Source organism: Symphalangus syndactylus, chromosome 20, assembly GCF_028878055.3.
Source record: "Symphalangus syndactylus isolate Jambi chromosome 20, NHGRI_mSymSyn1-v2.1_pri, whole genome shotgun sequence".
NCBI classification, from domain to species: Eukaryota; Metazoa; Chordata; class Mammalia; order Primates; family Hylobatidae; genus Symphalangus; species Symphalangus syndactylus.
In genome coordinates this window covers 66,567,167-66,581,940 of record NC_072442.2, presented here as the reverse complement: position 1 = coordinate 66,581,940, position 14,774 = coordinate 66,567,167, and the positions used below count along the sequence as shown (strand labels likewise).

At 42.8% G+C, this 14,774-nt stretch overlaps 1 protein-coding gene across 1 annotated transcript in view; it reads left to right on the top strand.

Moving 5' to 3' along the window:
* The window catches only part of METTL16 (methyltransferase 16, RNA N6-adenosine), a 99,723-nt gene that overhangs the window by 32,963 nt on the left and 51,986 nt on the right, over positions 1-14,774 (top strand). The window contains exons 3-5 of the mRNA XM_055258429.2: positions 2,183-2,382; positions 6,407-6,547; positions 12,333-12,448. Of these exons, the coding sequence (XP_055114404.1) occupies positions 2,183-2,382; positions 6,407-6,547; positions 12,333-12,448 (457 nt within the window). The remainder of the gene's footprint in view (positions 1-2,182; positions 2,383-6,406; positions 6,548-12,332; positions 12,449-14,774) is intronic.

Sequence of the window (14,774 nt, the reverse complement as noted above, 5' to 3'; positions counted from 1 at the left end):
GTGGAAACAGCACTCTTCCTTCTGTCTTGGCACTCAAGCATCCAGAGGGACATTGAATTTTTCCAGTGATTGGTCATTTGATGACCAGGCAGGGGAGCAGAAAAGGAGATGGTCCAGACCAGAAGCTGTTTGAGGATGTGTTGTTGCCTGACCAGACACCTTAAGGCCAGAATTCTAAGTAGTTTCAAAACCCGTCCCTTTCATAGCCCCATCTACTGACTTTCTGCTTTCTTCAGAATGCTCTGTTGGCCAGGTGCAGTGGTTCACGCCTGCAATCCCAACGCTTAGGCTGAGGCGGGAGGATTACGTGGGCCCAGGAGTTCAAGACCAGCTGAGGCAACATAATGGGCTGGGCCCTTTTCTCTACAAAAAAAAAAAAAAAAAAAAGCTGAGTGTGGTGGTTTGCACCTGTAGTCCCAGCTACTTGTGGGGCCGAGACAGGAGGGTCACTTGAGCCTGGGAGGTTGAGGCTGCGGTGAGCCATGATCACACCGTGCATTCCAGTCTGGCAGACAGTGAGGACCTGTCTCAAAAAAAAAAACACAAAAACCAAAAAAAGACCCTGCTCTGTTTATAAATAAGGTTTGTGGGTTTTCTTTTTTAATATTTTCAGTTTAGCAGTATTTTGACATCAACATAGTTATATTGGTACAAGTTTCTTAAAAAGTTAAATACAAATATATCTTATGATCCATTCCTGACTGTCTACCCAAGAGCAGTGAAAACGTGTGTCCACACAAAGACTTGTATGTAAATGTTCATGGCAGCATTGTTCGTGATGGTCAACAGTCCATCATGACCGTGATGGAAACAACCTAGATGTTCAGGAACTGGTGAATGGATGAACAAAACGTAGTTATTCTTACTATGGAATATTATTCGCCCACAAAAAGAAGTGAAATACTGACAAGTTATAAAATGGATGAACCTCACAAACTTGTGTGAGTGACCAGAAGACCTCATTATGATTTCAGTTACTCGAAATGTTCAGAAAAGGCAAATCTATAAAGCTAGAAAGGACATCAGTGGTTGCCTCAGGCTAAAGTTGGAAATGAGGAAAGACATGCAAATGGTCATGAGTTTTCCTTTTTGGGGTGATAGGGTGTTCTAAAAGTGGGTTTTGGTGATGGTTGCACGACTCTGTTAATATACCAGAAACTATTCAATCGTACACTTACAGGTGAATTTTATAGTATGTGAATTATACTTCATAAAGCTTTAAAAAGTTACATTTAAAATTTGATGTCTGTAATATTTGTGATATTTAAGTATCTTATCCTGTGTTCATTATTAAACATTTTTATACTGCTTTCCACTTTTAAGTAGGATTTTCAAGGAATGCTAATGTCAGATGATGTTAATGGTAACAGTAAAAATAGCTAGCATTTGTAAAGTAGTTACTATGCACCAGACATTATGCTAAGTACTTCTCAGGTTATCTCACAGTAGCATTGTGATATTGGTATTACTATCCTCATTTTACAGCAGAGGAAACAGTTTCATAGAGGTGAATGACTTGTTCAAAGTCACACAGTGAGGAGACAATGAGACAGGAATTTGAGCCAAGTCACTTAATCTGTTTGCTCCATATACGGATATGCAGTGTTTTTGGTGGAGGATTGTACTGCTTTTCTTTTTTTTTTTTGTTTTTTTTTTTTGAGATGGAGTCTTGCTCTGTCGCCCAGGCTGGAGTGCAGTGGCGCGATCTCGGCTCACTGCAAGCTCCGCCTCCCAGGTTCACGCCATTCTCCTGCCTCACTCTCCCGAGTAGCTGGGACTACAGGCACCCGCCACCACGCTCGGCTAATTTTTTCTATTTTTAGTAGAGACAGGGTTTCACCGTGTTAGCTAGGATGGTCTCGATCTCCTGACCTCGTGATCTGCCCGCCTCGGCCTCCCAAAGTGCTGGGATTACAGGCATGAGCCACCGTGCCCGGCCAGATTGGACTGCTTTTCATATGGTGTGACTGTGTTAAACACTCATGTATATATGCTCTATATAACTGTTTATGAATAGGTACATTCATGCTCTAACTGATGAGATGAATGCTCTATATAACTATTTATGTGTGATCTCTCTGGGAAGTTCAGATGGGCATTTGGTTTTGCCTGTTTGCCATAGAGCTTGTACAACATAGTGAATCTTACTGATCAGTTTTACTTCTTTTTCTCTATTCTTCAGCCTTAATTTTAAAGACCCCGAAGCAGTCAGAGCTCTGACTTGTACTCTCCTAAGGGAAGATTTTGGACTTTCTATTGATATTCCGTTGGAGAGACTAATTCCCACAGTTCCCTTGAGACTCAACTATATTCACTGGGTAGAAGATCTGATCGGTCACCAGGATTCTGACAAAAGTACTCTCCGAAGAGGAATTGACATAGGTATATAGTTTTAAATTCTTTTTTGGCTAAACATAGGTTTCATAAGTTTTGCAAGATCAAATTCTTTGTAAACTTTTCTACTGGGTATTTGTTGTACGAAAGAAGCTGGCTACAGATACAGGTTGAGCATCCTTAATCCGAAAATCCGAAATGCTTCAAAATCTGCAAGCTTTGAGCACTGATATGCTGCTCAAAGGCAATGCGCATTGCAGCTTTCCAGATTTGGGGGTTAGGGATGTTCAGCCTGTAAATATAATGCAAATATTTCAAAATCTGAAGAAAAAAAGTTGAAATCCAAAACACTTCTCATCCCAACCATTTTGGATTAGGGATCCTCAACCTGCAGTACCGTTCTTATTTACTACACCTGGCCTTTTCTCCCGCTGATTTCTCTTGAGAAGGGATTGTCAGTCCAAACAGGGAGCAAGAGGTTAAGGGAAGTACAAAATGAAAATGAGGCTCTTACTTACGTGGCTTTTCATTTTATTTTTTTAATTTAAAAAATTTTTAATTTTTTTTATTTTGAGATGGGGTCTCATCCTATTGCCCAGGTTGGTCTTGACTCCTGGGCTCAAGCAATCCACCTGCCTCGGCTTCCCAAAGTGCTGGGATTACAGGCATGAACCACTACACCTGGCCCTACTTAGCTTTTCAGATTACCACATTGATGTCTGTGTCTGTTGGGCTTTATTTTTACTCTGGATTATCTGATGTTTTTGTATTGTGATTTTTTTTTTGAGATGGAGTTTTGCTCTTGTTGCCCAGGCTGGAGTGCAATGGCACGGTCTTAACTCACTGCAACCTCCGCCTCCCGGGTTCAAGCAATGCTCCTGCCTCAGCCTCCCAAGTAGCTGGGATTACAGGTGCCTGCCACCACCCCTGGCTAATTTTTGTGTTTTCAGTAGAGATGGGATTTCACCATGTTGATCAGGTTGTTCTCAAACTCCTGACCTCAGGTGGTCCGCCTGCCTCGTCCTCCCAAAGTGCTGGGATTACGGGCGTGAGCCACCACGCCCAGCCTCTGTTTCTAACTGAGTAGAATTAATAGCAGTCCTAATTTCTAGATAGTAGTAAATGTTTAACTTTGATATTTGCATGCATTTTCAGTCCTCATCCTGCATGATCTTTTCAGCGGCATTTATTAATCCCTCCTTTCTCTTTTGTTCGCTCTCCGTCATTTGCTTCCATGACACCAGACTGCTGGTTTCCTCTTTCATTTCTATGCACTGTTCTCCACTTTTCAGGCATACCTTCCTGTAGCTGGCCACTAGATATTGATATTCCTTGCATAAGGCTCAGCCTTTAGCTCCTTTCTCACTTAGCACCCTACCCTGGCAATTGCATTCACTTCTATGACGATTTCCCACCTCCATGCAAATAAATCACATATTTATATGTTCCTCCCACTCAGATTACTTTCCTTGACCTCCAATCTCATATATATGAGAAACTTGGGTTTCTGAAAAACATCTCAGACTTGCTGTGTCCAAGACCAAACTCATACTCTATTTCCCTAATCCTGGTTCTCTTTGTTTCTTGTTTCAATGAGTCTGCCATAGCCCACCCTGTGATCCTTGATGCTTGTTTCTCCACACTCAGTTCAAAAATGTCTATCACTGTTTCCTTTTGACTTTGTCTCTTAATACTTCTGAAATCATCTACTTCTCTCCATCTCCACTGCCATCCTAGCCAAGTCATCATCTCTCACCTTTCTGCATTTCTCACCTCTTCTGCTTCTCAGCTAGTTTGCTTAAAAAGCTTGACAGCCTAGTTGGTACTAATTTGATTTTAATTATGCCCCAAACCCTCTAAAATAGCACTTGGGGATAGAGGAGGTTAATGGATTTTAATTCTTCACAAGGGGCACTACCTAACTGCAATCACATCCATTCTAATTAGGATTTTATATAAATTCTTCCCCCAGACTCCATGAGTTTGCTCTAATTCTACGATTACGTACTTTCCATTTTTATTTGTCATTACAAAGATTATTACCCATTTAAAAATGTCATTTGGCTTTCTGAGGGGATTTCGTTCTGTCCTATAAAGGACTAGTAGAGAATCTGTTGCATTCTATTAGAGTGCAAGTCTTTGGGTCTTAAGAATTAAGAAACTTTTTTTGGCACTGACAAATCTTTTATGTATATTTATTACCCTGGAGGTAAGTGTACTTTTTTATCTTTTAAATGAAATTGAAGTTTGAAGAGAGTGGCAGTTGTGTAAAAGTCAAGGATCTGGTCTGGATTTTTTTCCTACAGAGTCGAAAGTACAACTGACATGTTCTTATTATGTGTGTGTTTGGCTTACTAGAACGGCTAGCAGAGCTAAAGAACTGTGGTTTCTGACAGGACCTTGAATACCCTTTACCACGCCTTCCCTCACCGCCCCTCAGGTATCCAAGGAGGTGCTTGTCCAGTAGCACTGGGGCCAGGATACTCTCGGGCAAACATGGTAGGCAACGCAGCATTCACCGTGACCGTCAAAGAGCTTAAATGTTATGGCCATCATCTTTTACTAGCCTGTTCAGGATGCGTAATGAGGAAGCAGTATGACGAGCCTGGATTTCCTCTGGGTTAGGAGTATCTAGCCTCTGCTTCTTCCTGGCAAATCCTTACAAGGCTAGACCAGAATTGGGATATGGTCAGATGAGAGCAGCCCTAGAGTGGCTGGTAGAGGCTGACTGCTTTAGGCCTTTGGGAGAAACACTCTTCTCTTGAATATACTCTTTAGGATCTAATTGGCCAAGATAGTCAATATTGTAAAAGAGAGAGAGAGAGAGACTTGCTCTGTCACCTAGGCTGGAGTGCAGTGGCACAATCTCGGCTCACTGCAGCCTCCGCCTCCCAGGTTCAAGCGATTCTCCTGCCTCAGCCTCCTGAATAGCTGGAATTACAGGTACCCACCATCATGCCCAGCTAATTTTTGTACTTTTAGTAGAGACAAGGTTTCACCATGTTGGCCGGGCAGGCCTCGAACTCCTGACCTCAGGTGGTCCGCCTGCCTCGGCCTCCCAAAGTGCTGGGACTACAGGTGTGAGCCACCACGCCCGGCCTATAAAAACAATATACATGGTTAATATACAGTCCAGTCCAGGGCTAGGGGTTCTACATAATTTAGTACCAAACCCTAGTGGTCAGAGAGTGTTTTTTTTGCCTGGAGTGTTTGCCTCTTGAATGCCTCCCTTGAAACTGTGGTGGGGCTAGCCAGTGACTCTGATGTCTTGGCTCCCAACCAAATATTTTCCCATGTCTCCACATCTGAGAGATGAGTTATCTCTTTAGTTTTTTTTTTTTTTTTTTTTCTTCTTGTTTCTTTCAGCTGACAACTTACAGATATTTGGGTAATTCAGCAGTTTAATATAATAAACATTTTATACCCTACATATTTTTTCCTGTTTTTGGAGAATGGAACATACCTTGATCCGTTTTAAGATATTACAAAGGCATTTTAACAAATAGCATTGTTTTCTTTTAAGAAAATTGAGTTTTGTATGAAATTTAAAATGAAGACTCTTTACAAAGTAAATCAGCTGAGTTTTGAGCATTTTAGGTGAATTAGTCATGTATTCCTTGACCTCTGCTTGTGTGTTCTTCATTTTTTATACAACACACGGAAGAGGAGACCAGCAAGGTTTCGATCCTTTAGGAAGTTTGAGTCTAATTAGGAGGTAAGACTAACATACATGAATGACTAGGGAACCCAGTAGCCATAACATGTATGAAATCAGGTACCAGCTTGTGATTTCTCTACCGAAAAATACAAAAATTACAGAAAATACAAAAATCAGCCAGGCGTGGTGGCATGCACCTGTAGTCCCAGGTACTCGGGAGGCTGAGTGGGGAGAATCGCCTGAGCCCAGGAAGTTGAGGCTGCAGTGAACCATGATCACACCACTGCACTGTAGCCTGGGCGACAGAGTGAGACCCTGTCTGCAAACAGAATTCTGAGAAGAATGGTGTTTTCATGATTATCGTAACCTTTCCCTCTGGTGTGTAGAATGTGTTTTGAATTTTTATTTTACTAGGCACAGGGGCATCCTGCATCTACCCCTTACTCGGAGCAACATTGAATGGCTGGTATTTCCTCGCAACAGAAGTGGATGATATGTGTTTCAACTATGCAAAGAAAAATGTGGAACAGAATAACTTATCTGATCTCATAAAAGGTTAGTGCCGCAGAATGAGTACCTCCAAACTTTGTCTTCACTTGCCTTTTTAATTTAACACATTTCCTTTTTCTTTAATATGCAGACTTCGGTAATTTAAAAAAATCTGGCACTTTGTAATTGGGTTTGCTGTCTTGATACCAGAATTAACTCAGAAAGAAAATAGTAACTACAGTTGATCCTTATTATTTGTGGATTATTTGTGAATTTGCCTGTTTGCCGAAATTTATTTATCCATTCATTTATTTTAGTAGATTTTCTTGAATAAATGTTTCTTCATTCGCTATAACCCCTTAGAAACATTTCCAGAGACTTTAAGTGGTGGTTTTGTTTGTTTGTTGAGTTTATTTTTTAGGGCATTTTTAGGTTCATAGCAAAATGAAGTGGAAGGTTCAGAGATTCCCTGTATATCCCTGCCCCCACACACACATAGCCTTCTCCATTATCAGCATCCCCCAACAGAGTGGGATATTTGTTACAGGTGATGAACCTATGCTGGCACATCATTATCACCCGCAGTTCATACTTTACATTATGGTTTCGTCTTGGTGGTGTACATTCCGTAGTTTTGGATGAATGAAGCTGACATGTGTCTCCCAGTATGGTATACACAGAATCGTTTCACTGCCCTGCTGTCTTCTGTGCCTCAACTGTCCATCTCTCACTGCCCCCAACCCCAGGAAACTACTGACCTTTTTACTGTCTCCATAGTTTTACATTTTCCAGAATGTCATATAATTGGAATCATACAGTATACAGACTTTTCAGATTGGCTTCTTCCACTTAGTGACATTTATTTAAGTTTCCTAATGTCTTTTTATAGTTTCATAGCTTTTTTTATTCTTCTAATTTATTTCTTTTCCGCTGCCTCTCTAATTACAGAAAGCTGATTTATTTTTAGCACATTTCATTTTGATATTCCATTATCTGGGTGTACCAAAGTTTCTCCATTCACCTATTGAAGGACATCTCGATTGCTTTCGAATTTTGGCAATTACAAATAAAGTGAGAAATATCTGTGCACAGCTTTTTCTGTGCATGTAAGTTTTTGACTCCTTTAGGTAAATACCAAGCAGTGTGCTTGCTGGATGGTACAGTAATAGTATGTTTAATTTTGTAAGAAACCACCAAACTGTCTTCCAGAGTACTGTTTTGCACTCCCACCAGCAATGGATGGAAGTTCCTGTTGCTCACATCCTTGCCAGCACTGGGTGTTGGGTGTTGTCAGTGTTCTGGATTTTGGCCATTCTAATAGGCGTGTAGTGGTATTTCATTATTTTAATTTGCATTTTCCTGATATTCACGTGGAGCATCTTTTCATGTGCTTATTTACCATCTGTATATCTTTTTTGGTGAGATGTCTGTTCAGGCCTTTTGTCCTTTTTTTTTTTTTTGAGACTTAGTTTTGCTCTTGTTCCCCAGGCTAGAGTGCAGTGGCATGATCTCGGCTCACTGCAACCTCTGCCTCCTGGCTTCAAGCGATTCTCCTGCTTCAGCCTCCCAAGTAGCTGAGATTATAGGCACCCGCCACCACGCCGAGCTAATTTTTGTATCTTTAGTAGAGATGGGGTTTCACCATGTTGCCCAGGCTGGTCTCAAACTCCTGTCCTCAAGTGATTCTCTTGTCTGGACCTCCTAGACCGTTGGAATGATAGACATGAGCCACTGCCCCCAGCCAAGCCCAGCTTATTGATCCCTTCTTATTTTTATTTTTTATTTTTTGAGATGGAGTCTCGCTGTGTCGCCCAGGCTGGAGTACGGTGGCGCGATCTCGGCTCACTGCAAGCTCCACCTCCCGGGTTCACGCCATTCTCCTGCCTCACCTTCCGAGTAGCTGGGACTACAGGCGCCCGCCACCATGCTTGGCTAATTTTTTGTATTTTCAGTAGAGACGGGGTTTCACTGTGTTAGCCAGGATGGTCTCGATCTCCTGACCTCATGATCCGCCCGCCTCGGCCTCCCAAAGTGCTGGGATTACAGGTGTGAGACACTGCACCTGGCCATTGCTCCCTTCTTTTAAGGAGTGATATACAGTACTTTTGGTATTATATCCAAAAAGTGCTGTAATCTCAGCATGCTGGGAGGCTGAGATGGGTAGATCCTTCAGGTCAGGAGTTCGAGACCAACCTGGCCTATATGATGAAACCCCATCTCTACTAAAAATACAAAAATTAGCCAGCGTAGTGGCGCATGCATGTAATCCCAGTAACTCAGGAGGCTGAGGAACAAGAATCAATTGAACCTGGGAGGGGGAGGTTGCAGTGAGCCGAGATCACGACACTGCACCCCAGCCTGGGAAACAGAGCAGGACTCTGTTACTTTCTAGGAGTTTTATAGTCTGGCATTTTGCATTTAGGTCTGAGATCTGTTTTGAGTTAAATTTTGTGAAGGATATAAGGTCTGTGTCTAGATTCATTTTATGCATGTGGATGTCCAAGTGATGTTCCAGTGTCAGTTCTTTTTTTTTTTTTTTTTTTTTTTGAGACGGAGTCTCGCTCTGTCGCCCAGGCTGGAGTGCAGTGGCACAATCTCGGCTCACTGCAAGCTCCGCCTCCCAGGTTCACGCCATTCTCCTGCCTCAGCCTCTCTGAGTAGCTGGGGCTACAGGCGCCCGCCACCACGCCTGACTAATTTTTTTTTGTATTTTTAGTAGAGACGGGGTTTCACCGTGGTCTCGATCTCCTGACCTCGTGATGCGCCCGCCTCGGCCTCCCAAAGTGCTGGGATTACAAGCATGAGCCACCGCGCCTGGCCTGCCTCTTCTCTTTCAATATTGTGTTGGCTATCCTGAGTCTTTTGCGTCTCCAAATAAACTTTACAATTAATTTATCCATAGCTAAAGTGTATGTATATATGTTTTTATGTATGAATATATTTACTTATTTAATTTTCGTGACAGGGTCTCACTGTCACCCAGGCTGGAGTATAGTGGCTCACTGTAGCCTCAGCCTCCTATGTTCAGGTAATCATCCAGCCTCAGCCTTGTGAGTAGCTGAGACTTCCAGTGTGTGCCACCACGCCTGGCTAATTTTTGTATTGTTTTGTAGAGATGGGGTCTTGCCATGTTGCCCAGGCTGGTCTTGAACTCCTGGGCTCGAGTGATTTTCTGGCCTCAGCCTCCCAAAGTGCTGGAGTTACAGGCATGAGCCACCGCCCCAACTTAAAATTTATTTTTAACTTAAAATTGACATTCATGGTACTTTTGTGGTCATTCACAGACTAGTGCATAGTGGCAAATAATTGGAGTTGCCCCAGTGTGCATGTTCCCAGCTGAGGCTCAACAAGGCGATGCTCTGCCTTCTTATTCCAGCTTCCATACTGTGAACCAAGCGTCCTTTTCTTGGTCTATTTAATACCACGTTTTGGGTTTTTTTTTTCTTTTGCATTTTTGTGCTTTCTCTTGGTGATTTTGCTGTTTAAAATAGTCCCTAAACATGGTGCTGAAAGGCTGTCTTATGTTCCTCAGTGCAAAAAGGCTGTGATGTGCCTTACAGAGAAAACATGTGTTAGATAAGCTTCCTTCAGACACAAGTTGAAGTGCTGTTGGCCATGAGTTCAGTGTTAGTGAATGAGTGACGTATATTCGATAAAGTGTCTTTGAACAGGAACACCATAAAACAACGTTGTGTGTCTATCAGTTGATGAAAATGTGAAGAGAGACCTGTAGGAACCTAACCCTGTATTTCCCCTGGGAATCAGCGGTTCAGTATTCACTCATTGACTGTTTGTGGCTACTTTGTAGAACATAACTAGCACAGATAATGAGAATTGACTATATATGAAGTAACTTAGTCACCAAGATTTTAAAAGGAAGGAAACTCTACTGTTGATTAACTATACCATGTTTTTAATTTCAGTACACAGTCCGGGTGCGGTGGCTCACACCTGTAATCCCAGCACTTTGGGAGGCTGAAGCAGATTGTCTGAGGTCAGGGGTTTGAGACCAGCCTGACCAACATGGTGAAACTCCATCTCTACTAAAAATACAAAAATTAGCGGGGCGTCGTGTTGGGCATCTGTAATGCCAGCTACTTGGGAGGCTGAGGCAGGAGAATCGCTTGAACTTGGGAGGCAGAGGTTGTAGTGAGCGGAGATCGCGCCACTGCATTCTATCCTGGTCTACAGAATGAGACTGTGTCTCAAAAACAAGTAATAATTTCAGTACATAGAACTGTGCTAGAAATAGTCAAATCCCCTTGTGATTACTTTTTATTTTTGTGACCATTCTGTGTATAAAGCAGTGTTAATTTTTTTTCCATGAAAGAGATTTTATGTCTCTTTATGTAAGAAGTAAGACTTTTCTTCATAGTATTGAACAATCTTTGTAAGGGGAGACATTAATATTATTAGTGCATTTGTTTTATTTCTCCATTGTTGTGTAACAAAGTATTCCAAAATCTAGGAGCCTATTTATTTATTTATTTATATTTTTCATTTTTTGAGATGGAGTCTTGCTGTGTCGCCCAGGCTGGAGTGCAGTGGCACAATCTGCTGCTCACTGCAACCTCTGTCTCCCAGGTTCAAGTGGTTCTCCTGCCTCAGCCTCCCGAGTAGCTGGGATTGTAGGTGCCCGCCACCACACTCGTCTAATTTTTGTAATTTTTTTAGTAGAGACAGGGTTTCACCATGTTGGCCAGGCAGGTCTCGAACTCCTGACCTCAAGTGATCCACCTGCCTCGGCCTCCTGAAGTGTTGGAATTATAGGCATGAGCCACCATGCCCGGCCCTAGGAGCCTTTAAAAAAACAAACAAACAAACAAATAAAAACCATTTTTTTATTAGAGACAGGGTCTCACTCTGTCATCCAGGCCGGTGTGCCGTGGCTTGATCATGGCTCGCTGCAGCCTCAGCCTCCTGGGCTCAAGCAGTCTCTCACTTTAGCCTCCCAAGTAGCTAGAATTACAGGCTCGTACCACCATGCTCAGATAATTTTCTTATTTTTAAAATTTTTGTAGAGATAGGTTCTTGCTATGTTGCCCAGGTTAATCTGGAACTCTCAAGCAGTTCTCCCGTCTTGGCCTCCCAGAGCATGGGATTACAGGCATGAACCATCACACTTGGCCCTAGCAACTTTAAACAATAAACATTTATCTCATAGTTCCTATGGGTCATAAATTTTGGCATGGCTTAGTCGAGTGGTTCTAGTTGAGACACTCGGATGCATTTGCAGTCAAGTTGTTGGCTAGAGCTACAGTCATCTGAAGGATGTACGGGTGGTAGAGATTTGCTTCCAAGATGGCTTACTCATGGCTCACTCACACGACTCTTGGAAGGAAACCCTAGTTCATAGCCATGTGGATCTCTCCATGAAGCTATTTGAGTGTCCTTAAAATGCAGCCTATACTCAAGGGGAGGGAAATTAAACTCCATCTCCTGAAGGGAGTACTGTCAAAGAGTTTGAGGACATACAGTCACACCTTACTTAACAGCAGGGAATATTCTGAGAAATGCATTGTTAGGTGATTTCATCGTAGTGTGTGCTCACACACACCTGAATAGGGTAGCCTACTACACACCTGGGCCTATATGTAATAGCCTGTGGCTCTTAGGCTATAACCTGAGCAGTATGTCACTGTACTGAATACTGAAGGCCATTTTAGCACAATGGTATTTGTGTATCTAAGCATATCAAACATAGAAAAGGTACAGTAAAAATGTGGCATTATAATATTACGGGACCACCATCATATATGCAGTTGACCAAAGCATCATTATGCAGTGCATGATTATACTTTAAAACCACTGCAACATTAACATGAGTTCACAGTCCTGTTTTTTCTCCTAGTGGTGAAAGTGCCACAGAAGACACTCCTGATGGACGCTCTTAAAGAAGAATCGGAGATCATCTATGACTTTTGCATGTGCAACCCTCCCTTTTTTGCCAATCAATTGGAAGCCAAGGTAAAATGTCTTCTGCTTTAAAATAATTGAATATAGGCTGGGCACGGTGGCTCACACCTGTAATCCCTGCACTTTGGGAGGCCAAGGTGGGTGGATCATGAAGTCAGGAGTTTGAGACCAGCCTGGCCAACATGGTGAAACCCTATCTCTACTAAAGATACAAAAAATTAGCCAGGCGTCATGGCCCATGCCTGTAATCCCAGCTACTTGGGAGGCTGAGGCAGGAGAATCGCTTGAACCCGGGAGGCAGAGGTTGCAGTGAGCCAAGATTGCGCCATTGCACTCCAGCCCTGGCTACAGGGCAAGACTCTATCTCAAAAAAAAAAAAAAAAAATCTAAATTTGCCTTATTTGCACAGATAAGAGCAAAGAAAACTTTTAAAAATTAACTTATTATTTTTTAAATTAATATATTTGAGATGAGGTCTCGCTGTGTTGCTCAAGCTGGTCTTGAACATCCGGACTCAAGCAGTCCCCCTCCCGTCAGCTCCCCTAGTAGCTGAGGTCATAGGCGTGTGCTGCAATGCCTGGCTTTTGAAAGCTGTGTACCAGTTAGGGGTCTTTTGGTTTGAAGTACTTTCGGCTCTGTATCTATAGGGCCTACACCTGTGGGTTCCGCATTGTGGATTCAGCCAACCACGCATTGAAAGCATTGGGAGGCTTGCACAGTGACTCACACTTGTAATCCCAGCACTTTGGGAGGCCGAGGTGGGTGGATAGCTTGAGCTCAGGAGTTCAAAACCAGCCTGGGCAATGTGGTGAAGGCCTGTCTCTACAAAAACTACAAAAAGAATTAGCAAGGCACTATGGCGTGTGCTTGTAGACCCAGCTACTTGGGAGGCTGAGGTGGGAGGAAGGCTTGAGCCCAGGACGTGCAGGTTGCATTGAGCCAGGATCGTGTCACTGCACTCCAGCCTGGGTAACAGAGCAAGACCCTGTCTCAAAAAAAAAATATTTGGGGAAAAAAAGAAAACAATAAAAAATAACAATGTAACAATGAAAAATAATACAAAAATACAGTATCACTATTTTTACATAGCATTCACATTGTATAAGGTATTATAACTAATCTAGGAATTATTGAAAGTATACGAGATGATGTGGGCAGGTGAAATGCAAATCCTACCCCATGTGATAAAAGGGACTTGAGCTTCCTTGGATTTTGGTATCTAAGGCAGATCTTCCTCAGATACCGAGGGAGACCTGTACCTAAAAACCCAATTTAGATTGACTTAACGACAAAGAAAGTTCATTGGCTGACATATTTGAGAAACCCAGCAGTAGTTGGGATTTCATAATGATTTGATTAAGGTGTTGGCAGTATTAAGAGCTCCGTTTTTCTCTTGGCTGTGACTTGGTCTATGGTTGTTTTTGTTCATAAGCTGGTTTACTTGTGGTACAGCAATATTTAGAGGGCGGGAGGGTGAGGAGAGAGCTCTTTTCTTCCCTAAGCCATTGAACATTTGATTTTCTTTTCATTGGATCAACTTAGGTCATAGTCCACTCCTGGACTGAGCTTCTTGGCTTAGGAAGGAAATCAATGTTTTTACTGTTAAGTGGCTTTTTTTTTTTTTTTTTTTTTGTGACAAGAGTCTTACTCTTGTCACCCAGGCTGGAGTGCAGTGGCGTGATCTCAGCTCACTGCAACCTCCACCTCCCAGGTTCAAGTGATTCTCGTGCCTCAGCCTCCTGAGTTGCTGGGACTCCTGGTGGACACCACCGTGCATGGCTAATTTTTTTTGCATTTTTATTAGAGACAGGGTTTTACCATGTTGGCCAGTCTGGTCTCGAAATCCTGACCTCAAGTGATCTGCCCACCTTGGCCTCCCCAGGTGCTAGGATTACAGGCGTGAGCCACTGTGCCCAGCCTGATGTGTCTATTTTTTTTTTTTTTTTTCTTTTTGAGACAGAGTCTTGCTCTGTTGCCTAGGCTGGAGTGCAGTGGTGTGATCTCGGGTCACTGCAACCTCTGCCTCCTGGGTTCAGGTGATTCTTCTGCCTCAGCCTCCTGAGTAGCTGGGATTACAGGCGTGAGCCACCACGCCCGGCTAATTTTTTGTATTTTTTTTTTTTTTAGTAGAGATGGGGTTTCACTGTGTTAGCCAGGATGGTCTTGATCTCCTGACCTCGTGATCCGCCCGCCTCGGCCTCCCAAAGTGCTGGGATGACGGACGTGAGCCACCGTGCCCGGCCTGATCTGTCTTTTTGATTATAGCCATCCTAGTGGGTATAAAGTGGTACCTCATTGTGGTTTTGATGAGGATTTCCCTGATGACTGATGATGCTGAGCATCTTTTCATGTGCTTATTGGCCATTTGCATATCTTC